Raw genomic sequence first — 26,290 nt, forward strand, 5'->3', positions numbered from 1 at the left:
AAATCCTATCTAGTTCAAACACCAAAAATAGATTCAAATGGATTTTGAAAGCAGGGCTAAAGAAGAAAAACAAAAACAGATTAAAATGTTGGAAAACAGAATTGACAGACACAAAGGAGTTAGATGAAAGGCTAAATAGTGATCAAGGCACCTACTTTTAGTGAAAATATGATTTTTTCCTCAATGAATGATTTTCGGCCACTATCTCACTGTTTGCTACACCAAGATTTTCTCAACGCAGTTCCCTTCTCAAAACTGCACACCAGCTTCTGAACCTTCTGAGTTTGACACTCTAACCTCTCTGGTCCTACATCCTTTTGTACTTTACTATCTCCCATCCCACCCTCCTTAACAACCTGATTTATTCACTAGCTAAGGACTACAGTCTTTCACGTTCCCACTTTCCTGAACTTTCTCATCCCATTATTCTACTATCCTTGCCTGAATTATTCAGCCTTTCTTTATCCAAACTCGACCCATTTTTCAAACTAGTTCAAATTCTACCTTCCCTCAAAAGTTCTCCTTAATGCCCTCTTTCACCACCTCAAGACTCTTACATTTGAATCTTCACTAGGCAATCAACCACACACTATCTGATATCAAAAGTGACATCACTTTTTATGTTTACATAAAAGCGTAAGTTTAAGTATAAACTAAATGAACTAAAACCTGCCGAACTAAAACACATGGTTCTTACAGGCAAGGGATTCATGTTAAAAGACTCTCATGGCATTTGGCGTAATGTTTATTAGTTTGATTCAACAATGGATTTGTACACGAGGAAAAAACTGAGCAGAAATGCAAACTGTCCAACAGCAAAATGGGCTGTAAAGTACAGATTTCTCTTTTTCGATCTAAAGCTTTTGACATACTGAATAAATTTACAACTTGAGGAGTACTTTTACCTAAAATGAATAACCTTCATAGCTCTGTGAGCTGTGACTGCCTTAAACAAAGCCCACAGGCACTATCAAGTGGTCGTGAGAAAGGCAAGCAAATGGGGAAAAGGAGATGAAAGATTAAAAAACAAACAAAAATAGAAGAACAATACACGGGTGAAGAAGACAAATAGAGGGAGAACACTAAAGAAAACAAGTCACACACACTCAAAGTGCTGCCATGTCTCACTGCAGGACTGAATATATTTAGACATTAATAAGGGAACCATGAACTTTCAGATGTTTAAGCAGATTTTAGAAAAGGCAGAGGAACCAGAGATCAAATTGCCAACATCCGCTGGATCATGGAGAAAGCAAGAGAGTTCCAGAAAAACATCTATTTCTGCTTCACTGACTATGCCAAAGCCTTTGACTGTGTGGATCACAATAAACTGTGGAACATTCTGAAAGAGATGGGAATACCAGACCACCTGACCTGCCTCTTGAGATACCTGTATGCAGGTCAGGAAGCAACAGTCAGAACTATACATGGAACAATAGACTGGTTCCAAATAGGAAAAGGAGTACGTCAAGGTTGTATACTGTCACCCTGCTTATTTAACTTATATGCAGAGTACATCATGAGGAATGCTGGGCTGGAAGAAGCACAAGCTGGAATCAAGATTGCTGGGAGAAATATCAATAACTTCAGATATGCAGATGACACCACCCTTATGGCAGAAAGTGAAGAGGAACGAAAAAGCCTCTTGATGAAAGTGAAAGAGGAGAGTGAAAAGGTTGGCTTGAAGCTCAACATTCAGAAAACAAAGATCATGGCATCTGGTCCCATCACTTCATGGGAAATAGATGGGGAAACAGGGGAAACAGTGTCAGACTTGATTTTTTGGGGCTCCAAAATCACTGTGGATGCTGATTGCAGCCATGAAATTAAAAGACACTTACTCCTTGGAAGGAAAGTTATGACCAACCTAGATAGCATATTAAAAAGCAGAGACATTACTTTGCCAACAAAGGTCCGTCTAGTCAAGGATATTGTTTTTCCCGTGGTCATGTATGGATGTGAGAGTTGGACTGTGAAGAAAGCTGAGCGCCGAAGAATTGATGCTTTTGAACTGTGGTGCTGGAGAAGACTCTTGAGAGTCCCTTGGATTGCAAGGAGATCCAACCAGTCCATTCTAAAGGAGATCAATCCTGGGTGTTCATTGGAAGGACTGATGCTAAAGCTGAAACTCCAATACTTTGGCCACCTCACGCGACAAGTTGACTCACTGAAAAAGACTCTGATGCTGGGAGGGATTGGGGGTGGGAGGAGACGGGGACGACAGAAAATGAGATGGCTGGATGGCATCACCAACTGATGGACATGAGTTTGAGTGAACTCTGGGAGTTGGTGATGGACAGGGAGGCCTGGCGTGCTGTGATTCATGGGGTCGCAAAGAGTCGGACACGACTGAGCGACTGAACTGATGGGAGGTGTACTTGAAAAACATGAGCTTTTTATGGTTCATTTCTATCTAAATCTAACTTTATATTAATACAGAAATTTCAAAATAATGGCAGTGAAACTTAATAATATAGGCATCCATTAAACATATTAGTGTTTATAAGTTTAACTTCATAGGAAAACTCAAAGAATGACATTATGATCAACCAACATATGACCAATTACAGTCACAGATAACAGTCTGTAATCACACACACCTGTCCTCTAATGTCGATATCAGCATATTTTTGGAGAAGTGCTCGAACAATTTCCACATGACCACCTCTGACAGCACCAATTAAGACAGTATCTCCACTCTAAAGAGACAAAACAAAAAAACCATAGATAATTGATGAGGAAAACAAAAAATACTGTTTTGAAGTTAAGATTAATCATATATTAATACAACAAATTTTTTTTGGAAATGTCTTGGAAAAAAAGTATCTCAGATACTTTCTGTAAACAACAAAGTTTTTAGGTAACTAGTATTAATACCTGATATTAATAGCCTGTAGAATAAGGGACAGAAGACTATACATCAAAATGAGGACATTTATACCTGAAATTCCAGGACAAAACTTTAGAAAGGTAAGTCACCCAGAACAACAAGCCATTCTATTTTGAAGGCACCCTCTCATTACAAATGTAAATTAAAATGAACCAGATGAACCTTTGGAAATTACGCAACACAAATCCCTTGAAATCATGCTATCTGACAAAAGCCACTGACTCTAAAGGGAGTTGCAAAGCTAGAGCCATCTATGGGTTTATAACCACATTTAATTAAGGGAGAAGGTTGGTTCCCAGAACAGAATCTATATTCTACTTGGCAGTATGGGCCAAGAGTGCCCAGGACTGACTCATTCCTCAGTACAAGGTTTAGATGAAGTTCATTACCTCATAAGGATAGCTCTGCCCTGAAATTATATTCACCAAGCAATAATCATTATTAATTATATCTTTCCCTACTTCAAATACTGTAAATGGCCTTTTTTTTTTTAACTGCTAAATTACAAATCAGTTATATGGGTTTGAGTTGGATCATTCCATGAGCTATGGCTCATCTCAATCCTAAGTGGGTCCCAATGGGCTACAATTCAAGATGCAGGACCTTGAGAACTGAGTCTAACGCCACAATGTAATATCTTAACTACTACATTAAAAGTATAAACCCATGGCAGAAACACTTTGAGAATATTAGCATTAATGTGGGTTCAAACTAGGATTTTAACACAAGGTTCTAAATACTCCATTGCTTATGTGCCATGCACTATTCTAGGCTCTAGGAAATAAGTTAGACAAGATCCCAGCTCTGGGAGAATGTATAGTCTAGAAGAGACTCGCAGACAACATACAATAAACAAAAATAAAAAATAAGACAAATGCAATGCAAATAAAAGAGAGTGATGTGACAGAAAGTGACTGGGGAGTGACTTTGGTCACTGAGAAATCAAGACTAATGTGTACAGTATGGATCTTTAACACAGGGTAGATGGTGGGACCACTTACTGAGATGGAGAAGTCTGAGGGAAAAGCAGGTTTGGGATCAAACAAACATGTGTTTTGCTGAAAATTAAGAGGCCCATTAGACACTCACATGGAGAGTTTAAGTGGAAATGGACATGCAAGTGTATACTTCTGAGAAGAGGTCAGAGCAAGAGATATAAACTTGAGAATTCTATTAAGTGTAAGGGTAGTACCTAAAGTCTTAGAACAATGAACAACACCAGCCATGAACAAGACCTACAGTAAGGTGATTTTAAGATCACACTTTCAAAAATAATATTATTTTTAAAAAACTGAAAAGAACACCCTTCACAAAGATTAAATAGGTTTTAACTTGTTAGTTTTAAAGGTAGAAATAAAACATCTTAAATATGTTATGCAGGAAGAATCCTGAAAGGTGTTGAGAAGTTAAGGTACCTTCCATCAACATCACCACTGGAAGACAAGCTCTAGACAACCTACCCTATCAGGTATGTTCACATACGTCCCAGCATCAAGGAGATCCTGTACAATTTCTGTATGTCCTTCCTTTGATGCAATCATCAAGGCTGTATTTCCATCCTTATCTGTTAAATTTACATTTGGATTTCGCTTCAAAATTTCTTTCACTGACTGTGTGTAGCCTCCTTTTACTGCCACAATAAGTGCAGTCATTGAATTCTAAAAAACAAACCAAAAAGTCCAATAAATTAGTCATTTCAGACAACTTAATTTATGAAATAGTCAAAAACTGATGTTTTCAAACAGGTGACCTATAATTATTTCTGATAATAAAATGCCAACATAAATAACCAGAAACATACCAAAAGTGGTCAGGAAGCATATTTTCCATTCCTGAAGATGCGTTAGTTCTCTTCAGTCAGGACTGACATTAAAATCTTTAAATGACAACCTAAATTTGGACTTATTTACAGTGAACAAATCCTCTCACTGAAGTATTGAATGGTAAAATAGCTGACAGGATGATTCAAAATTAAACACATTCTAAATGAAATAATCCAAAGTAAAGTTAACAGACTTCAAACAAGTAACGGTCTATAATAAAATCTACATGAAAAACGTAAGTTAAACAATGAATTAAAAAGTATAGAATATTTCAATAACAGTATAATATATTCTTTCTTACAGTGACCCGGAAACCACATTTTCAAAACTATCTTATTTTTAGTGGTTCTTTTAAAAACTGCACATTAAATTTATTAACAATAAATCACCTAATACAAGAATCTGACTCACTGTAAAACAAATATTAAAATTTATTCTTGAGATTTTTATCTAGTTTGAGATAGCATGCAATTTCCTTATAGAAATATTTTAGTTATTATATCAGCCCCTGGAACTAAGCCATAACTCTCAACATTAAATAACATAGCCTTTTCAGATTCTTCAGCAGTCAACATAGAGACAGGCCACTCATCCACTTGATAAACTGCCCAGAAAAGAGGCAGGTGAACAGTATGGCTTCCAGGGTTGGGTAAGAATCATGCACTGTCTCCACACAGCACTAACATATTCCACACCCCTTGAAGGTTGGCAATTAGCAGCTCTGCCACCATGGAAAATAGGAGGAGCTGGTTAGTATTATGCCAAGAAGTCAAGTATGACTTAGAGCCCACTCTTGTTATACTGCAGCCACAGGTTTGCTAGCAACTCTTCTCAGAATTCTTTTATGATCCACCTCACATAATCTAATAATTATGTTAACAGAAGACTGTATTGTTTCTTGTGCATAAACATCATCTCCTTTAACTATATTCTTAGAAGTTCAAGAGAAAAGTGATGTGATAGTCTCCTCCAGTACCCCCAGCACATCTGGCACAGGCCGGGCGCAAGCAGGGACTCAATAATGAATCCATAACTCCTAGTCGTTAAGATATATTGAACCAATTTTTAAGCTATCTAGGTTTTAACCACTGATTTCTGGAATTTTTTAAATCTATCAGAGAAGGAAAACAAGTTACAGAGTCTCCTCCAGTACCCCCAGCACATCTGGCACAGGCCAGGTACAAGCAGGGACTCAATAATGAATCCATAACTCCTAGTCGCTAAGATATACTGAACCAATTTTTAAGCTATCTAGGTTTTGACCACTGATTTCTGATATTTTAAAAGCTATCAGAGAAGGAAAACAAGTTACAGCTTAAAATATCAAAAAATTATGGCATTATTTTAAAATTTTAAAGAAAAGGTATTTTGAAAGAACAGAAATTCTTTCCACATTAGTAATTCAAATCATTTGATGTGGGAAGTACTTTAATTTACACTAAGATTACTAAAAGATATTCCTTATAGCGTTAGCCTCCTAAAATTGATGTGCATTGGCAAAAACTCCTTAAGAGCACATATTTGTAATATATAATATCTAAATTTACCTGGATAATAGATGATGTTTGTTTTTCTAAGTATCATTTAGACACTGTAAGGAAATTTTTCTAGACATATGCTAAGGAAAAAATATTCTCTCTCTCAAAACTAGAACTATCTCTCTACTACCAGCAGTTAGGTAGAAAAGATACTTACAGCTCCTTCTTGATCAACATCAGCTCCCATGGCCAATAAATGTTTTACACATTCCAAATGACCTTTTCGTGCAGCCCAAACCAAAGGGGTGGTTCCATACTATTAAAAGAATTAACAAATTTAAAATTATTATTGAAGATATATTAAAAGAAACTAAGCTCTCAACATGGATTTTGATAAAAATCACATTGAGTATTTTAGATTACGGTTTACACCAATCATAATTTTAAGCCTAGATGAATAATATTTTTCTTATTTTATTCTCCCAAATAGATGGTTAACCACTGCATAAAATGTATTTCAACCAACTTTAAGTTTTATAATCAATGACAATTTTCATCATAAAGTCATACAGCTTTTAATCTCCAACACACTTTCTTTGCTTCCCGTATCTTGTGACATATGAAGTCGAACAATCTGATTATAGTAAAAAATAGTGACAGCTAAGTACCAAATACGGTTCTAACTAGTTGACATAGGTTAACTCGTGTAATCCTCATCACAAGAGTAAGTACAAATCACAGTATCACATTTTAACAGATGAGCAAACAAGACCCCGAGAAGCTAATCACAGGCTCGATGTCACAAAGCTACTAAGAGGTGAAGCGAAACCCACGAACCCAACAAGCCTGGTTTCAGCCTGTGCTCTTCACCATCACCCTAGATTCGCCTCTATGCCTGATAAAATAAACGTCAGCCGAGAAACAGCACTCAAAAGCACGTTCTGCTGCAACATGACTCAAAAGGCATCAGAGAATGTAAATCAAGCATAAAAGCAATGCTTTACCTTTGGGGAGATTCATATGGCAATGAAGAGACACAGGAACACTTGCAGTGACATTTGACTACACAGGAGACTGCAGACTGACATGCACGCTTAATGAATGCCTACTTTTTGTAACAGCCTTGACTAAGAGAACTTCTGGGCACTAATGGAGGTATGGACAGTGAATACTGACAGTACAGAAGAGGAGGCATCCACACTGACTGGGTAAGTTAAGGAGACTTAACAGAGAAGATAACATTTCAACTGAGCCTTGAGAAAATAAATGAGTTCATCAGGCAGAGGAGGTAGTAACATTCTTAACAGAGGGAAAAGAATAAACAAAGACACACACTTCACAGAAATTCATAAAAGTTCACAGAATGGTAGACTATCTTCTGCATTCAAAAGTGCAGCGTATTTGGAGAGCAATAGCAAGAAGTGAGCCTGGGAAGAATGACTGGGGTCAATTGAAAAACCTGGGCTTTGAAACCAAAGATGCTAGAAAAGCTCCCCAAAAGCAAGAAAGAATGATATAATTAAACATTTCTCAAACATGTGGGCTGTGCTCAGTCATGTTCAACTCTTTTGCTGACTCCATGTACTGTAGCCCACCAGGCTCTTCTGTCCATAGAATTTTCCAGACAAGAATACTGAAGCAGGTTGCGATCTCCTCCTCCAGGAGATCTCCCCAACCTAGGGATCAAATCCTCATCTCTTGTGTTTCCTGTACTGGCACACAGATTCTTTACCACTACTGCCATGTGAGAAGCCCCATTTGGGGTATTAAGGATTTTTTAAAAACTGAATAGAACAAAATCCTGGGGAGCTTTCTGGAACTGATGGCACATGAGCTGAGAGTGAAGGATAAATAGAAGTCGAAGAAGAGAAGGAGGAGAGGGCACTCCACACTGTGAAAGAGCACCTGCCAGGAACTCAGGAACCTGCATCATTGACAGCCAAGCAAAGGCAGTCTGGGGAAGAAACAGCAGGAGAAGGGGAGGCAAAGACTATCTTTATGCATCATAACAGGGACTGACACCCTTAGGATTGTAAGCATGAGAGAGAAAGAACAAAACTTAAATTTTAAAGATCATCTGGGGTTTCCCTGATGACTCAGTGGTGAAGAATCCACCTGCCAGTGCAGGAGACATGGGTTCGATCCCTCGTTCCCTCGTCCAGGAAGATACCACATACCGTGGAGCACCTACACCCGTGTACCATAGCTACCAAGCCTGTGCTCTAGAGTCCATGCTCCACAACAAGAGAAGCCAACACAGTGAGAAGTCCACACATCGCAACACAGAATAGCCCCCGCTCGCCACAACTAGAGAAAGCTCACGACCGTCAGTAAAGACCCAGCACAGCCATAAATTAATTAAAATTTTTTTTAAAAAAGATAATCTGGCAACAATACAGAGAAGGTAGATAGGACCCAAGATAGAAAGAAGAGCTACAACAGAAAATTTTAAATAATGAAGCTAGGGAATCAACTCTACTTTCCTGAGAATGATGAATGTAATATAAAAGACAATGGAAAGATACTGAGTACCAATCTGGGCTTCCCTGGTGGCTCAGACGGTAAAGAATCTGCCTGCAATGCTGGAGACCCAGGTTCGATCCCTGGGTCAGGAAGATCCCCTAGAGAAGAGAATGACAACCCACACCAGTATTCTTGTCTGGAGAATCTCATGGACAGAGTCTGGCAGGCTACAGTTCCTGGAGTCACAAAGAATCAGACACAACTGAGTGACTAACACTTTCAATTTCAATACCTATAGGGAACACATCTATGAGATGGATGCCTTTATAAAATATATTAATAAATATAAACATAAGATACATCACTGCAGTCTCATGAGATCATATAAAAATCCCTGTAAGTTAGACACACTGAGTGGACACAACATGAACTGAACCTGGAAGATCCTGTTGACGTACCTTGTCAGAGCAGTTGACCTTGGCACCATTTTGCAGTAAAAGTTGCACTATATCAGCATGGCCTCTGCCTGCTGCCCAAATGATTGGGTAGACACTGTACTGCTGGGAGACAGTCAGACGGGCAGGGAGGTAGACAGGGAGGAAAGGGAAGAAAAAGTCTTTTAGGCTGATATCTATAGCACACATTTGCTAAGAAGAGTAAATAACACAGGGAGCAATACAAGGTAATATTTTTTTAAAAAGTCAAGTCACAGGCCATTAAAAACACACATAAATCTCATAATATGTAACTGAGAACTGAAATGTACCCAACCTTAAATAGATATATATTATGAACATGCTTATTTTTATAAATTCAACACACTTAATGTAATTATCTAGCCAACAGACAAGACTAAGAAGAATGTGAAACCTTTCTCTATAATCCTTCTATCAACTTGAATAAAACTGATTTTTTCCCAGCTGTATTAAGGCATAATTGACAAATAAAACTGTAAGGTATTTGAAGTGTACATGATGATTTGACATACATAAGCACTGTGAAAGGAGTCCCCCCATCAATAAAATGATTACTTAATCTGCAGTCAGAGCAAGCTTCAAGCAAAGCAGTAATGCATGTATAACGACCAAAAAGAATGTACAGAAAAGTAGCATGAGTATTTGGTAAATGTCTCTCTTCATTAAAAGAGCTTAGGTTAAGAATGCATACCCATAGAACACAGGCAAGATGACATAAGGATTTCAAAATCTCCTTTTGAAATGTTATATAGCTGTAATTAACATTTAAGTTGCTTTTTTGTTGATAAAAATTGAGAAAAAAAAGCTTAGCTTGAGAAAAAAATTCCCGTTTTATGAAATCACATTCCGAATTATTATTTTTAGTAAGATCTAGATCATTTTATCCAATATGAAGCCCAAAGTACACCCAATCTTAAGTATTTCCTAAAAGAACTTACCACTTCTATTACAGATGAATTTTTTGTTAACGCTTACCAGACCAGTAACACTTGGGTTGGCACCATGAGAAAGCAGCAGCTCGACCACTTCAGTACGGCCTTTATAACAAGCCCACATAAGAGCCGTCCATCCTCCCTTCAGGGAAAAAAAAAAGGGGAGAGGAGGGAAATAAAACACTGGACTGTCTCCAAGGACAAAAATGTCATTAATGAAGCTTCTTTTGTGAACATTCTCTATAAAACCAGTTTTATGAAATCACTACTATGTAGTTCTAAATACCCAAGCTCCCCAGGGAAATACACAATAGGATCTGGACAAAGTCCAGTCTCTTAAGTCCAGTAATGATTACTCCAAAGTTTGTATTATATTTTTGGAAATTGATACAGAAAACATTCATATTGGACTCTTCTAAATTTCCAAGATTTATTTTGGCTGTTTAAGTATTTTCCTTCAGCAAACATTCTATATCCCTAGATACTCTCCTCCTGGTGTGAGTCTAGATTTTTTCCAGAGACGGATTCCAGCCATCCCATTCAACTCCTGCATCTAAACCCATCTTATAAATTCTAGATCGGTATCCTACCTCTTGCTAAGAAAGAGAACATACAAAGGCAATGATCTATAGATCATGATTTCCAGGGGCAAGCAAAGTCATTAAGTATAAATTAACAGCATGGTAACTTCCTATTTTCTAAGCTACAAAGCAACATTCTTAGTTTTAGCAGTGTTCTCTTTAGCTATCATGCAATTCAATAAAAGAGACAAATGTAATCAAATTATACTAAGAAGTGAATGTTTTGTTTGCTTAAAAAAAAAAGTCAGTATTGGGACCAATCCAAATTTGAGAATATAAACCAGTTAATCCTTTTGATTCTATTTCATCATAACTAAGAGGTAAAATACGTTGCTCTAATCTGAAAAAGGCAAAACTATGGAAAGGGAAAACAGACAGTGATAGCCACAGAATGGGGAGCCAGTGGAGGGGGTGGTTATAAAGAAGCAGCATGAGGCTACAGTTGATGCAATGGAACTGCTCTGCACAGAGCTATGGTGGATGAATGACGTCACAAACGTGTCAAAATCCACAGAACTGAACGCCAGAGAGTGAATTTTATTGTATGTAAATCTTTTAAAAATCAGCTAGAATGTAGGAAAGACAGACAGAATACAGACCAGGATGAATTAATTATAAGTATTTCCCACAATTACTTAGAACCTGATCCAGGTAATGTCAGAAAGAAGTATTTTGACTGAATTCTGTAATGCTACAGACAAAAAGAACTGTATATAAACACTGTATTTAGTAGCAAATCTGTTTTTCTCAGGGTATGGGTTAGAAATTCTGAAACTATTTGTTTATAGAGTTGAACAAATAAATATTCTGTGTAGAGAGTGAGAGTCAGATTTCTCACTGTCAGAAGAGTGTTACAAATTAAGAAAATGGAGACAGCTGTAGTAGACTGGGTTCACAGTTCACAGTAATCAACTAAGTCTTTTCATCAAAAAAACATACACGCACACATATCAACCGAGTCTCTTTATTAATATATATATATACACACACAGATATACAGATTAGACGTATGTGACGTATATGCAAGAGTTACGTATTTTCTACATCTATCCACTGAGGAGGACAAGAAGCAGAGACAGCCCAGTAGCAATAAGTATACCTGACAACTAGATTATTATCACTTTTGAATATCAAGAACTAAGGCCCCTTGGGAAACTGATTCCAGGAGGGAGAATCACGGAAATAAGGCAGGGAAAATATAACATGAATCTGAGCCTGAAGCATTTTGTAATGCAAGAAACTGAAAGTTACTCAGTCATGTCTGATTCTTTGAGACACCACAGACACTACAGTCCATGGAGTTCTCCAGGCCAGAATACTGGAGTGAATAGCCTTTCCCTTCTCCAGGGGATCTTCCCAGCCCAGGGATCAAAACCAGGTCTCCCACATTGCAAATGAATTCTTCATCACTGAGTCACAAGGGAAGCCCAAGCATACTGGAGTGGGTAACCTATCCCTTCTTCAGCAAATCTTCCCAACCCAGGAATTGAACTGGGGTCTCCTGCATTGCAGATGGATTCTTTACCAACTGAGCTATCAGGGAAAGGAAATCTTAAAATATATATCTACATATAGATATTTATTTAGAGAGACAGAGAGAACTCTTCTTCAATTTCAATTACTAAATGTAATGGAATTATGAAAACAGAAAAATATATTAATTCACCTGATAAACTGGTATGGTGCTTTTAATAAAATATTGGGAACTAGGTGATTCCATGAATTTCTCTTCTACTTTACATGCCAATAAGATAAGAACACTACATTTTCCTCCTGCCTGTCAGGTATCCATCCTTTGCCTAGGTTACTGACATCACCACCATCTCTCCCTAAACTTTTATAGCGATGTACTTCCATTTCTTTTCAGCAAAAGGAAGGATACAAATAGTTCTGTATCTTTCTGTAAAAATAAGTATACCAATCACTTCAATGGGTTTTGAGAATAAGTATAATACTGCAGAAGCAAGAACACTGTGTAAATTATATTGTACAGTATAATATTAAGTGAAAGGTGGTGGAATGCTGAAGTTTCTTAAAAATTCAGACCACCTGTACTTCATAAAGCATCATCAGCAAAGTAATACACGTTTCATCAAGGCAGTTCAATTTCAACATTTTGTAGAGTAAGAAGCCTTCACGATCCTTTTCTTCACCTTTATGCTTTAGGCACATGCCAAGATCAAATAAGAGCTACAATGATTAAGAATCAGATCTTGAGAAACTTGTAATGTGTACAGAGGGCATATCTGAACAGTTACATTTTTAAAATAAACTTATAAATATTATTCTGAATATCATAACTTAAAGCACTGAAAATATTTTCAAAACTATACTATGTCCCTCTTAAAGTTCTCCTTAAAGAAAACAATTCTCTCATTGATACATTATAAAGATTATGTGTTGTCTTAATATTTCAGAATTTTAAACTCTGAAATAAACAGAAAATGTGATTAAGAGTATTCTAAGGAGGTACATTATATCACCTGGGTTTTAAAGCATTCTGGAGGGTCATTTCAATGCCCAACCCTAAAAACAATGTCACCTGACACACAAAAATACAAGACTTCACAAATATCTATTACTGTTTATAAGACTCCAGCTGATTAGCAACTGTAAAGAGTGTCCATACCATATCCCGGTGCTCCAAGTTAGCCCCACACTTGAGCAGTTCTTCCACAATGTGCAGGTGCCCTTCTTTTGAGGCTGATATAAGCGCTGTCCAGTTATCCTTAAACATACAGACACAAATGTTATCATTTCAAAACAAAAAATAACATTCCAAAGTCAGGTAAATTTGAATTTACATATCAGATGATCAAACCAAATTGACATGATCTGACACACTCTAAGCTACTCTGAAATAATACTGAATCATAAAATCTGTTAAGAATTTATCTCTCTACCTATATGATTATAATGATGTAGAAATGGCTTCACAACTCTTGTGCAGTCTTTTCACTGGACTTTTAATCACTGTGTTTTTTAAAAAGGAGAAAAAATGAGTATCAAAACCTCAAAGTTAATCCGTGTGGCTTCAACCATTATTATAAATTGAAATTCAAGAGCCTGTAATCAAATAAAAAAGTATATTTACAAACTATTAAACTAAAACCATCCCATGTGATGGGTTCAGAAACTATGTGATAAAGAACTGTTCTCCTTTATTTTTTAAAGGCTGCAAGTACTCTATCCTTTTATTCACGTGTACTGTCGTTTAATTCAAATGATCATTCAATTTCAATCATCAATTCAGTATCATCAATTTGAACTATAAAGACAAACAGAAAAACAGATATGGCCATGTGACCCTGAAAAATAATTCCTCAGAAACAGAGAAGTAAGCCTCTCCAATAGTGATTTATCCTTCACAAATGGTATCAGAAGGGACCACATCTTTCTGACTTATCCTAGGTAATGAAGTTTATAATAATAAGATACCAGTATGGGGAGTTACTTAGCACCATCTTCCAGACAGGCATTTAATTTTAAGTGTGTGTATATGTGTGCAAGCTTAGTCACTCAGTCGTGTCCGACTCCTTGCAACCCTATGGACTGTAGCCCACCTGGCTCCTTTGTCCATGGGATTTTTCAGGCAAGAATACTGGAGTGGCTACATGTGCTCCTTATTCAGTGAGTGCTATCTATACATAAAAAAATACACAAAGAGCTGAGACTTCTCAATGAAGGTAAAAATTTCTCTCCTGTATTACCCTTTTTAAAAAATCGAGTTAGCATATTGCTGAGCAATGTTGATACACAGCAGAAGAACAATCTGTAATCTATTACTTCTGAATCACTTCTTAAAACCAAGCAGCAAAATTAAAGAAAAGAAAAAGGCAAACGAGTAAATCAATATATACCAAATCTTCCAGATTGCAATTAGCACCATTCTTAATTAATTCTTTCACTATTTCCAGATTGCCTTGTTCAGCAGCTATCATCAATGGAGTCTGGCCACACTAGAGACAGAAGAGACACAGAAAACATTCAGGATGCTGCATGTTAATTGAAACACCAGTTAAATATACCACCCATACATTTCCATGATGTTAAGCTCTATTTACAGCACTTAATTTAGAAACACCTCTGAATTCAAGTTTTCAGTTTACTAATAATATGAAAGTCAAAGAGAAAATGCCTTTTTTTTTTCTTACAATAGCATTCATAATCTGTTTTGGGCACTGAAATTTTATTCAAAATAAGCAACATGTATAATACTAGGCACTGAAAAGCAATTTCCACAATTTATACAATAATCTCAGAATATCTATGGCAACCAAATCCTCTAACAATACAGCTAGAATGAGATACACAATGTGGCTTTTCTGTGTATATAAGATGTTTTTATCAGGACCAGAGGGAGAAAAGTAAAACAGTAAAAACAATACTGCAATATCATGGAGTTTTTTGAAGCCTTCCCTTATAACCTTAACTCATTACACTAAAGTTCCTACTAGCTAGCTACAGCAGCGCTGTCCAGCCTGTCCCAAGAAAGAGTCACGGCAGTAAGACACAGGCTCCCGCAGCCCTTAGACCGCAGGGCAGGGCCTGGACAGCTGGATCCTCGGACAGGTTCCCTCCTGCTGTCAGCTTCGTCTATCCCAAGTCCGGTACGCACACGATCATTTTCTGTACATGCCGTGACATGAAACAGACCAGAAGCTCTGGGATAACAGTGGCAGTACTAAAGGTACCAAAACATACCAAGATATAAGGAAAAAAATTACACCAAAACCTAAGTTCCATTTGATAGATTAAGCACCTACTTACTGAATATATACCAATGTGCAGAAAAACATCAGTAATTTTTTTTAAATGCTAATGTGACAATACCCCACTGCTTAAAATCCTTAATTGTTTCCTAGGCTCTTCTGGATAAGAACCAAACTCCTTACATGGCTTGTGGTCCATGAAAATCTACCTTGAAACCTGTGCCAGGGCATTTCCTCCTCACACGTGTGCCCTCAAACTGTACACAAGCTCTTTCCCACCTCTAGACCCCTCTACCCCAGCCATCTGGGTCAAACACCAACCCCGCAGGGAAGCCTTGCTAACCCGCTCTAATGCCGTGTACCATGCTAATCCTTGTTTGTACTTACACCTTTATTTGCATGATGAACAACTTTATTGTGTTTCCTCTAAAGGCCCCAAACTCCCCAAGGGTGGGAAGCATGTCTGTTTTGTTGAATACTGAAACTGCCCCCATAAGGCAAGGCGCAGTGACTGCCACACAGGTGTTCACATATTTGTTGACTACATGAGTGAGCAAAGTCCAGAAGAATTTACAAATCTACTAATGGCAACACATGAACAAGCAAATAATCCTAGTAACAACACATGCTACTGTAAGAATACAAGAGAAACACAAAGACTGAGCTAAGGTACACAAGTAAATCGAGTTACATGCAGACACTCATATAATGATGGATGCTAAATTACATGTGGTAGTCACATGTCATTCAACCAGTCATTAGAGAATGAGATATTATGCATAACTAGATTTTCCAGGTGAAAAGTTTATCCTTTAAATATTATATTTGATTATAACTTTATGATAACCATTTTTTCTTAAAGTAACGTGCACACTGCTACTTGTTAAACAGATTAACTTAAACATTATGTTTATGATTCTGAGTCATAACTACAGACATCAATCATTATATCAGGTTTGCCTCTGTCAGTGCTAATGTCTCTGACTTCCTTTTTACAGCATGTTCCTGCCTTCTAATCAACTGGGATAAAAAAATGAAATATCAAAGTCATTGGTATAATCCATAAATTAAAGCCAAGTAGGTGAATCTATGGCCCTATAGAATGATCTCTGTTCGTTTCCAAGGCAAACCACTCAATATCACAGTAATCCAAGTCTATGCCCCGACCCGTAACACTGAAGAAGCTGAAGTTGAACAGTTCTATGAAGACTTACAAGACCTTTTAGAACTAACAGGCAAAAAAGATATCCTTTTCATTAGAGGGGACTGGAATGCAAAAGTAGGAAGTCAAGAAACACCTGGAGTAACAGGCAAATTTGGCCTTGGAGCACGGAATGAAACAGGGCAAAGGCTAGTAGAGTTTTGCCAAGAGAACGCACTGATCATAGCAAACACCCTCTTCCAACAACACAAGAGAAGACTCTACACATGGACATCACCAGATGGTCAACACCGAAATCAGACTGATTATATTCTTTGAAGCCAAAGATGGAGAAGCTCACTACAGTCAGCAAAAACAAGACCGGGAGCTGACTGTGGCTCAGATCATGAACTCCTTATTGCCAAATTCAGACTTAAATTGAAGTAGGTGGGAAAACCACTGGACCACTCAGGTATGACCTAAATCAAGACCTTTATGATTATACAGTGGAAGTGAGGAATAGATTTAAGGGACTAGATCTGATAGACAGAGTGCCTGATGAACTATGGATGGAGATTCGTGACATTGTACAGGAGACAGGGATCAAGACCAGGCCCAAGAAAAAGAAATGCAAAAAGGCAAAATGGGTGTCTAAGGAGGCCTTACAAATAGCTGTGAAAAGAAGAGAGGCAAAAAGCAAAGGAGAAAAGGAAAGATATAGGCATTTCAATGCAGAGTTCCAAAGAATAGCGAGGAGAGATAAGAAAGCCTTCCTCAGTCATCAATGCAAAGAAATAGAGGAAAACAATAAAATGGAAAAGACTAGAGATCTCTTCAAGAAAATTAGAGATACCAAGGGAACATGCCATGCAAAGATGGGTTCAATAAAGGACAGAAATGGTATGGAAGATATTAAGAAGTAGCAAGAATACACAGAAGAACTGTATAAAAACTATCTTCATGACCCAGATAATCACGAAGGTATGATCACTCACACTCACCTAGAGCCAGACATCCTGGAATGTGAAGTCAAGTGGGCCTTAGGAAGCATCACTACGAACAAAGCTAGAGGAGATGATGGAATTCCAGTTGAGTTATTTCAAATCCTGAAAGACGATGCTGTGAAAGTACTGCACTCAATATGCCAGCAAATTTGGAAAACTCAGCAGTGGCCAGAGGACTGGAAAAGGTCAGTTTTCATTCCAATCCCAAAGAATGCTCAAACTACCGCAAAACTGCACTTGTCTCACACACTGGTAAACTAATGCTCAAAATTCTCCAAGCCAGGCTTCAGCAATATGTGAACCATGAACTCCCAGATGTTCAAGCTGGTTTTAGAAAAGGCAGAGGAACCAGAGATCAAATTACCAACATTCGCTGGATCATCGAAAAAGCTAAAGAGTTTCAGAGAAACATCTATTTCTGCTTTATTGACTATGCCAAAGCCTTTGACTGTGTGGATGACAATAAACTGGAAAATTCTGAAAGAGATGGGAATCCCAGACCACCTGACCTGCCTCTTGAGAAACCCATATGCAGGTCAGGAAGCAATAGTTAGAACTGGATATGGAACAACAGACTGGTTCCAAACAGGAAAAGGAGTACGTCAAGGCTGTATATTGTCACCCTGCTTATTTAACATATATGCAGAGTACATCATGAGAAAAGCTGGGCTGGAGGAAGCACAAGCTGGAACCAAGATTGTTGGGAGAAATATCAATAACCTCAGCTATGCAGATGACACCACCCTTATGGCAGAAAGTGAAGAACTAAAGAACCTCTTGATGAAAGTGAAAAAGGAGAGTGGAAAAGTTGACTTAAAGCTCAACATTCAGAAAGCAAAGATCATGGCATCTGGTCCCATCACTTCATGGGAAATAGATGGGGAAACAGTGGAAACTGTCAGACTTTATTTTTCTGGGCTCCAAAATCACTGCAGATGCTGATTGTAGCCATGAAAATAAAAGACGCTTACTGCTTGGAAGGAAAGTTATGACCAACCTTGATAGCATATTAAAAAGCAGAGACATTACTTTGCCAACAAACATCCACCTAGTCAAGGCTATGGTTTTCCAGTGGTCATGTATGGATGTGAGAGTTGGACTGTGAAGAAAGCTGAGCGAAGAAGAATTGATGCTTTTGAACTGTGGTGTTGGAGAAGACTCTTGAGAGTCCCTTGGACTGCAAGGAGATCCAACCAGTCCATCCTAAAGATCAGTCCTGGGTGTTCACTGGAAGCTGAAACTCCAATACTTTGGCCACCTCATGCGAAGAGCTGACTCACTGGAAAAGACCCTGATGCTGGGAAAGATTGAGGGTAGGAGGAGAAGGGGACAACAGAGGATGAGATGATGGGATGGCATCATCGACTCTTTGGACATGGGTTTGGGTGGACTCCGGGAGTTTTTGATGGACAGGGAGGCCTGGCGTGCTGTGGTTCACAGGATCACAGAGTCGGACACAACTGAGCAACTGAACTGAACTGATGACGAAGCTGAAACTCCAGTATTCTGGCCACCTGATGCGGAGAGCTGACTCTTTTGAAAAGACCCTGATGCTGGGAAAGATTGAGGGTGGGAGGAGAAGGGGACGACAGAGGATGATGGTTGGATGGCATCACCAACTCAATGGACATGAGTTTGGGTAAACTCCAGTTTTGGTGATAGACAGGGAGGCCTGGTGTGCTGCTGTTCATGGGGTCGCAAAGAGTCGGACACAACTGAGTGACTGAACTGAACTGAAGGATATAGACTTGCACATCAGTTTTCAAAACTGCAATTCCAAAGACTTGGGCGCTTTCTGTTCACCTTCTGTGGTCAAAGGCACATTTCAGATAGTTTTCAAAGAAAGGTGCTTTTAGAGTATGAGGGAAAAAATAAATTAGATGTGTATTAAAAAACTATATACAAACCAAATACAAAAAGAAAGTGGGTATAAATGTGATTAACTAGAAACAAGCTAAATGAGACTTGAATAGTCATAAATTTCTCTTGCAGAAACTACCATTTGTCTACCCAATATCTACAGCGACAAGATTTTGTTGGGGGTGGCAGTCTGCTCAGTGAAAAAAACCTACATTGTTCAGCCTTACTTGCAGTTGGAAACCATCCATGCTACCACTCTAATGAGATCTCCCGGGAAAGCTTGGTAATTAGACCAACTCAACTGGCCTGTACCCTTTTCCTTCTTGCCTGATATGTGGACACAATGCTGCAGTTGTATCAAGATAGCTGATGGGAATAACTAGAACGCATAGGAGTAGCCAGAAGGGCAGAAGGAGCCTGGGAAGATATCCTGAGACCATTCATTGTACCAACTTTGGAATGGCTCCTCCAGCTTGTCATTACATGAGAAAAGTAAGACCTTAATTTGATTAAGCCACTATTTGGGGAGCTGTTATATGCACTCAAAAGCAATCCTTAAACTTTTGTAGCTTCATTATCCAAATAAATAACTGATTCTCAGGAAAGGCTGCCTTAAGTTTTATTAATCCGAAAAGACAATGATATTTACCTTGTAAGTTGTGCCTTATCACAAAACATATTTATTCTATTAGTTCTGGCTTAACCCATCCAGTAACTACAGTTGTAGAGACAGTGACTTAGAAACTAACAGTCATGACAACTTGATTATTTTACTTCAATGTGAATCACTAAAGGCCCCTTCCCAACCTAACCCGCCTAACACACATCTTCCCTACCTAACACACATCTCAGCAAATCTCAAGTCCATTTCTTTCCCAAAAAACACAGGATCACATAACTCATAGAACCCCTACTCTACTGGTAAGAACCTCAAACCAAAACACACCAAAACAGAACACTGCCATGCCAACTGAAGTTCCCCACAGCAGGTACCATGCTTTATCTAGCTTCCCAGAAGCTACAATGCAAAAACATTTCCTATTCAGCATCTTTTTGGTCTTCCCAGTTCCTGGGTAGTCCCATTGTATTCAGGTGTGCTGTGCTGTGTTGTGCTCAGTCGCTCAGTCATGTCCGACTCTCTGTGACCCCATGGACTGTATGTAGCCTGCCAGGTTCCTCTGACCACAGGGATTCTCCAGGCAAGAATACTGGAGTAGGTTGCCATGCCCTCCTCTAGGGGATCTTCCCAATCCAGGGATTGAACCCAGGTCTCCCACATTGCAGGGAGATTCTTTACTGTCTGAGCCACCTCACTGGACCTAAATAACTATTGCCCTTTAAAGCAGTGGCATTCTGAGGATAGCGACTTCTTCCAATAATTATAGTGAAAGTAAAACATTTTTAAATCCTCCTTTGAACTTTCCTTCAGGGTCTCTACTTGTATGCACGTGACAAAATTCATCTCTTGAACTTAAGAGTCCCATTTCACTTTCTTCAACAGGAGAATAATGTTCAACCTCAACACTACACCCCTGTATCAAGAAGAGCTGAGAGTGACTTTTTGCTCTTTTCAAAAATAAAGTTAAAGTAAAGCCCTTCACTACTCTACAAAAGGCAAAGACTTGCCATCATAGAGAATATTCATACAAAGGGCAAAGACTTGCCATCACTGACAATATTCAAAGGCCAAGAATTTTATCTAGTTTACAAATAAAGTAGAAAGGAAAGAAGGGAGAAAACTGGTATTTACTAATTGTAACCAATTATATGCTAAGGACAGCAACAGGCAGTTTCCCCCACATTATTTTCTTTTATTGATAACATTTAAGAAACCTTTAGAAAACTGATAACCAAACACATTAAATGAGGTAATTAAGTACTTCACTTTTTAAAGGTGAGAAAGAAGGAAAGAAAGTCTAAGCAACTCTTTGGAATTCTATAAATATTAAATTTTATCAGAAGCTGTTGAAGCAAAATGCTAAAAAACAAACAAAAAAAGGCCTTGAAAAAGTTACTTTCTCTGTAACCTTCACATTGAGTCATAATTTAACAATGCCGGGTTGCTTCAAAGTATTATTTTAAAATTCCAATTTTAACTGACATAATACTAAACTAGAGGTAAATATCATTAAAACTCTTTAAATGCTACTGCATGCCTGATAACATGTTATGTTTTTTTACCAAATACACTTCATTCTTTGTGTGAATAAGATCAATACAATTTTGTGCTTATTGTGTATTATTTTTCTCCTTCCAAGTGAAGCTATTTTCGCAATATTCCCAAAGAAAGGATCTATGAAGTAAAGCTTCATCTTTTAAACTATCAGTATTCCAAATATATTAATAAATGACAATAGAATGACTACTTCCATAAGCAGCTCTTTTAGAACAATGAACAATCTCCAATTATAAATTTTATCTCATTTATGTGCAACAACTGTTAACTATTAATAACCATGCTGCTGCTGCTGCTGCTAAGTCACTTCAGTCGTGTCCGACTCTGTGTGACCCCATAGACGGAAGCCCACCAGGCTCCCCCATCCCTGGGATTCTCCAGGCAAGAACACTGGAGTGGGTTGCCATTTCCTTCTCCAATGTGTGAAAGTGAAAAGTGAAAGTGAAGTCGCTCAGTCGTGTCCGACCCTTAGCATAGAAGGGAATAAAGATGTAAACTAACCAAAATACAGTTTGTGCAATATATAAACACTGAAAATACAGACATCGTCATTAGATGAACTTATTCTGAAGACTCAAAGGAAGACAAAAGGGCATAAACAAATCATAGCCTGTTTGATGTTAGATAGAACAGCATTTAATGTGGATTTCACCAGGAGTATCTTCGGGCGGAATCTGAGAGAGTAAGTCATTTATTTGTAAGTTGAGATAAATAAGTATAATTCTTCAGAGAACTGCTATGCAAATTAAATGAGCTAAGTATACAGAACTATTACCATATTTACATAAATACTGAATAAAACATGAGTTATCATAATTGGGCTTCCCTGGTGGCTCAGAGGTTAAAGCGTCTGCCTCCAATGCGGGAGACCTGGGTTCGATCCCTGGGTCGGGAAGATCCCCTGGAGAAGGAAATGGTAACCCACTCCAGTACTCTTGCCTGGAGAATCCCATGGACAGAGAAGCCTGGTAGGCTACAGTCCACGGGGTCGCAAAGAGTCGGACACGACTGAGTGACTTCACTTCACTTCACTATCATAATTGTATTACTCTAATAAAATTTTTATACCATGATTTTTCAATGACAACTAATATTTAATAAAATTAGGTACTGTCAATAATAACAATAATGTAATAACTGTTGATTCAGTAGCTTTGAAAACATTTATAATATTCACATACCCATGTTCATGCAGCACTATCCACAACAGCCAAGAAAAGGAAACAACCGGAATGTCTATCAGTGTATAAATGTATAAACACAATATGGTATCTACATATGAAAGTGAGAGTCGCTCAGTCATGCCCAACTCTTTGCAACCCCATAGACTATACAGTTCATGGAATTCTCCAGGCCAGACTATAGGAATGGGTAGCTCTTCCCTTCTCCAGAGGATTTTCCCAACCCAGGGATTGAACCCAGGTCTTCCACATTGCAGGCAGATTCTTTACAAACTGAGCTATCAGGGAAACCTTTCTACATATAATGGAATAGTATTCAGCTTTAATATGGAAGGAAATCATATCACACGCTCCAACACGGATGAACCAACAAGTCATTTAGGACATTATACTAAATGAAATAAGTGAAAAGTCACTCAGTCGTGTCTGATGCTTTGCGACCCCATGGACTATACAGTCCATGGACTTCTTAGGCCAGAATACTAGAGTGGATAGCCCTTCCCTTCTCCAGGGGATCTTCTCAACCCAAGGATTGAACCCAGGTCTTCCGCATTGCAGGCAGATTCTTTACAAACTGAGCTATCAGGGAAGCCCTTCTACATATAATGGAATAGTATTCAGCTTTAATATGGAAGGAAATCGTGTCACACGCTCCAACATGGATGAACCAACATGTCACTTAGGACGTTATACTAAATGAAATAAGTGAAAAGTCACTCAGTCGTGTCCGACTCTTTGCGACCCCACAGACGATACAGTCCATGGACTTTTCTGGCCAGAATACTGGAGTGGATAGCCTTTCCCTTCTCCAGGGAATCTTTCCAACCCAGGGATCGAACCCAGGTCTCCCACTTTGCAGGTGGATTCTTTACCAGCTGAGCTACAAGGGAAGCCCAAGAATACTGAAATGTGTAGCCTATTTCTTCTCCAGCAGATCTTCCCAACCCAGGAATTGAACTGGGGTCTCCTGCACTGCAGGCAGATTCTTTACCAACTGAGCTATAAGGGAAGCTCAATCACAAAAAGACAAACACTGTACAGTTCCACTTATATTCAGTGCCTAGAGTAGTCAAATTCATAGAAAGTGTAACAGTGGTTACCAGGGGCTGGGTGAGGGCAACAGGCAATTGTATATCGGTTACGGAGTTTCAGATTTTAAAAAATTCTGGAGATATTTGACAACGATGTGAATTATTTAATACCACTGAACACTACTGAACAGTACACTATGGTTAAGACAGTAAATTTTACTTTTTCCCCACTGTAAAAAAAAATCATAAAGAAAATCCTGCAGGTCTACACACACATAAGTGCACATATATACATACATATACATTTCTATAAAAATAAAATCAGTCCTTATTCATCTTATTCACAGGCAAAAAAAAATTACACTGTATTGAAACTATAGTTCTAATAAAAAGAATTATTTTTCTTAAGTTTTATAAAATACCCATACTGTGCCACTTAAAAAATTCATACAAAAAGTTTATTAGTCCCTAAAATGTTGCAGCTCAGCTGTTCATGATAAAATTACCATTTTATCTGCTAGGATTGTTGAACAGAAATATATAATACAAGTTAATGAAAACAATAAATATTTACTCCCCAATCTTAGTAAACAGAACACACAACCTATTTAGCTGTCTCTTAAAGATGCAGGTCTTTAAAACCCCAAGATGTGTATAATAAACAACTAAGGAAGACAGCTGAGGCTCCAATAAAGAAAATATTTCAAAAAGCCCTAACAGTGTCTGGTTAATCTATTTTTTCTGGTTCATCTTTTATAAAAATATTGTGATTAGAAGCCCTTCTAAAGTTTTCTAGAAATACTTTTGATTTCGGTAATAATTCTTGAATCATTCTTGAATGGTGACTATTCTATCTGGAAAAAAAGTCAACTACAATTCTCAATCATAAATCTAAATCATTAATTCAATGTTCAGTCATTTACAGAAGTTCAGGTGTATTTCAAAGGCACAGAATTCAGAGTACTTTTAATTGTGAAAAGTTATGTCAATATTACTGAGGGTAAGAACTATGTATTTCTTACTTACCTTTACCCTTTTAGCACAGTGCTTTGCACTTACTTAGTAGGTAGTCCAAAAACATTTGTAAGAAGAATTAAACTTTAGAAACTGGGTCTTACCTCATTTCTCTCATCGACATCCTTGCATTTTTCAAGAAGAGCTTTCAAAGCAGGAATGTTTTCTTCTTCTACATAATTTATTACACTCTGTGATATTAGAACTGACATTTTCACAGAAAGCTATAGTTTTCTTTATTCCAATACCTGTTAAAGCAGATTAGACAAAATACATGTAATTTGGGATTGGGAAAAAAAGGATACTACTAACTATATCTTTCCTAACAGAGTACATCATGAGGAACGCTGGGCTGGAAGAAGCACAAGCTGGAATCAAGATTGCTGGGAGAAATATCAATAACCTCAGATATGCAGATGACACCACCCTTATGGCAGAAAGTGAAGAGGAATGAAAAAGTCTCTTGATGAAAGTGAAAGAGGAGAGTGAAAAGGTTGGCTTAAAACTCAACATTCAGAAAACAACGATCATGGCATCTGGTCCCATCACTTCATGGGAAATAGATGGGGAAACAGTGGAAACAGTGTCAGACTTGATTTTTTGGGGCTCCAAAATCACTGCAGATGCTGACTGCAGCTATGAAATTAAAAGACGCTTACTCCTTGGAAGGAAAGTTATGACCAACCTAGATAGTATATTAAATAGCAGAGGCATTACTTTGCCAACCAAGGTCCGTCTAGTCAAGGCTATGGTTTTTCCCGTGGTCATGTATGGATGTGAGAGTTGGACTGTGAAGAAAGCTGAGCGCCGAAGAATTGATGCTTTTGAACTGTGGTGGTGGAGAAGACTCTTGAGAGTCCCTTGGACTGCAAGGAGATCCAACTAGTCCATTCTAAAGGAGATCAATCCTGGGTGTTCACTGGAAGGATTGATGCTAAAGCTGAAACTCCAATACTTTGGCCACCTCATGTGACAAGATGACTCACTGGAAAAGAGTCTGATGCTAGGAGGGATTGGGGGTGGGAGGAGACGGGGACGACAGAGAATGAGATGGCTGGATGGCATCACCGTCTCAATGGACATGAGTTTGAGTGAACTCCGGGAGTTGGTGATGGACAGGGAGGCCTGGCGTGCTGTGATTTATGGGGTCGCAAAGAGTCGGACATGACTGAGCGACTGAACTGAACTGAACCTCAGGCTTGTACAAATATACCTCCACTGGCAGGAGTGAAAACAAGGCCCTGGAGCTCAGCTGTTCAAAATATCCAACCCCTCTTCCTAAGATTCAAACTCATCTCACTCTTAACTCATTATTGTTGTTCAGTCACTAAGTTGTGTCCAACTCTGAAACCCCATGAACTGCAGCACACCAGGCTTCCCTGCCTTAACTCATCCACAACCCCAAACTCCAGATCTAACCCCCAAACCCACCCCTCATCACCCACAAACAAGAGAAAGCACTACACTGTTCCCCCTGCTATACAATCCCAATCAGTAAATGGCCACTCCAGCTCCATCCTTCTAAGGC

The 26,290-nt window shown here is 38.3% G+C and overlaps 1 protein-coding gene across 9 annotated transcripts in view; it reads right to left on the reverse strand.

The window, feature by feature from the left end:
- KIDINS220 (kinase D interacting substrate 220) overlaps positions 1–26,290 on the reverse strand; it is a 92,696-nt gene that overhangs the window by 61,477 nt on the left and 4,929 nt on the right. For 5 of the 9 annotated variants that reach the window (XM_088841177.1, XM_088841175.1, XM_088841173.1 and 2 more), the window contains exons 2-9: positions 24,867–25,010; positions 14,504–14,602; positions 13,273–13,371; positions 10,106–10,204; positions 9,113–9,214; positions 6,409–6,507; positions 4,351–4,548; positions 2,601–2,699 (exon numbers count right to left, since the gene is read on the reverse strand). In XM_088841177.1, coding sequence (XP_088697303.1) covers positions 2,601–2,699; positions 4,351–4,548; positions 6,409–6,507; positions 9,113–9,214; positions 10,106–10,204; positions 13,273–13,371; positions 14,504–14,602; positions 24,867–24,974 — 903 coding nt within the window. In that variant the 5' untranslated portion in view covers positions 24,975–25,010. The remainder of the gene's footprint in view (positions 1–2,600; positions 2,700–4,350; positions 4,549–6,408; positions 6,508–9,112; positions 9,215–10,105; positions 10,205–13,272; positions 13,372–14,503; positions 14,603–24,866; positions 25,011–26,290) is intronic. The other 4 variants (XM_088841178.1, XM_088841176.1, XM_088841174.1 and 1 more) reach the window with 1 other exon arrangement.

This window comes from Moschus berezovskii, chromosome 11 (genome assembly GCF_049115385.1).
Source record: "Moschus berezovskii isolate FMDL1 chromosome 11, NW_MosBer_1.0, whole genome shotgun sequence".
Taxonomy (NCBI): Eukaryota; Metazoa; Chordata; class Mammalia; order Artiodactyla; family Moschidae; genus Moschus; species Moschus berezovskii.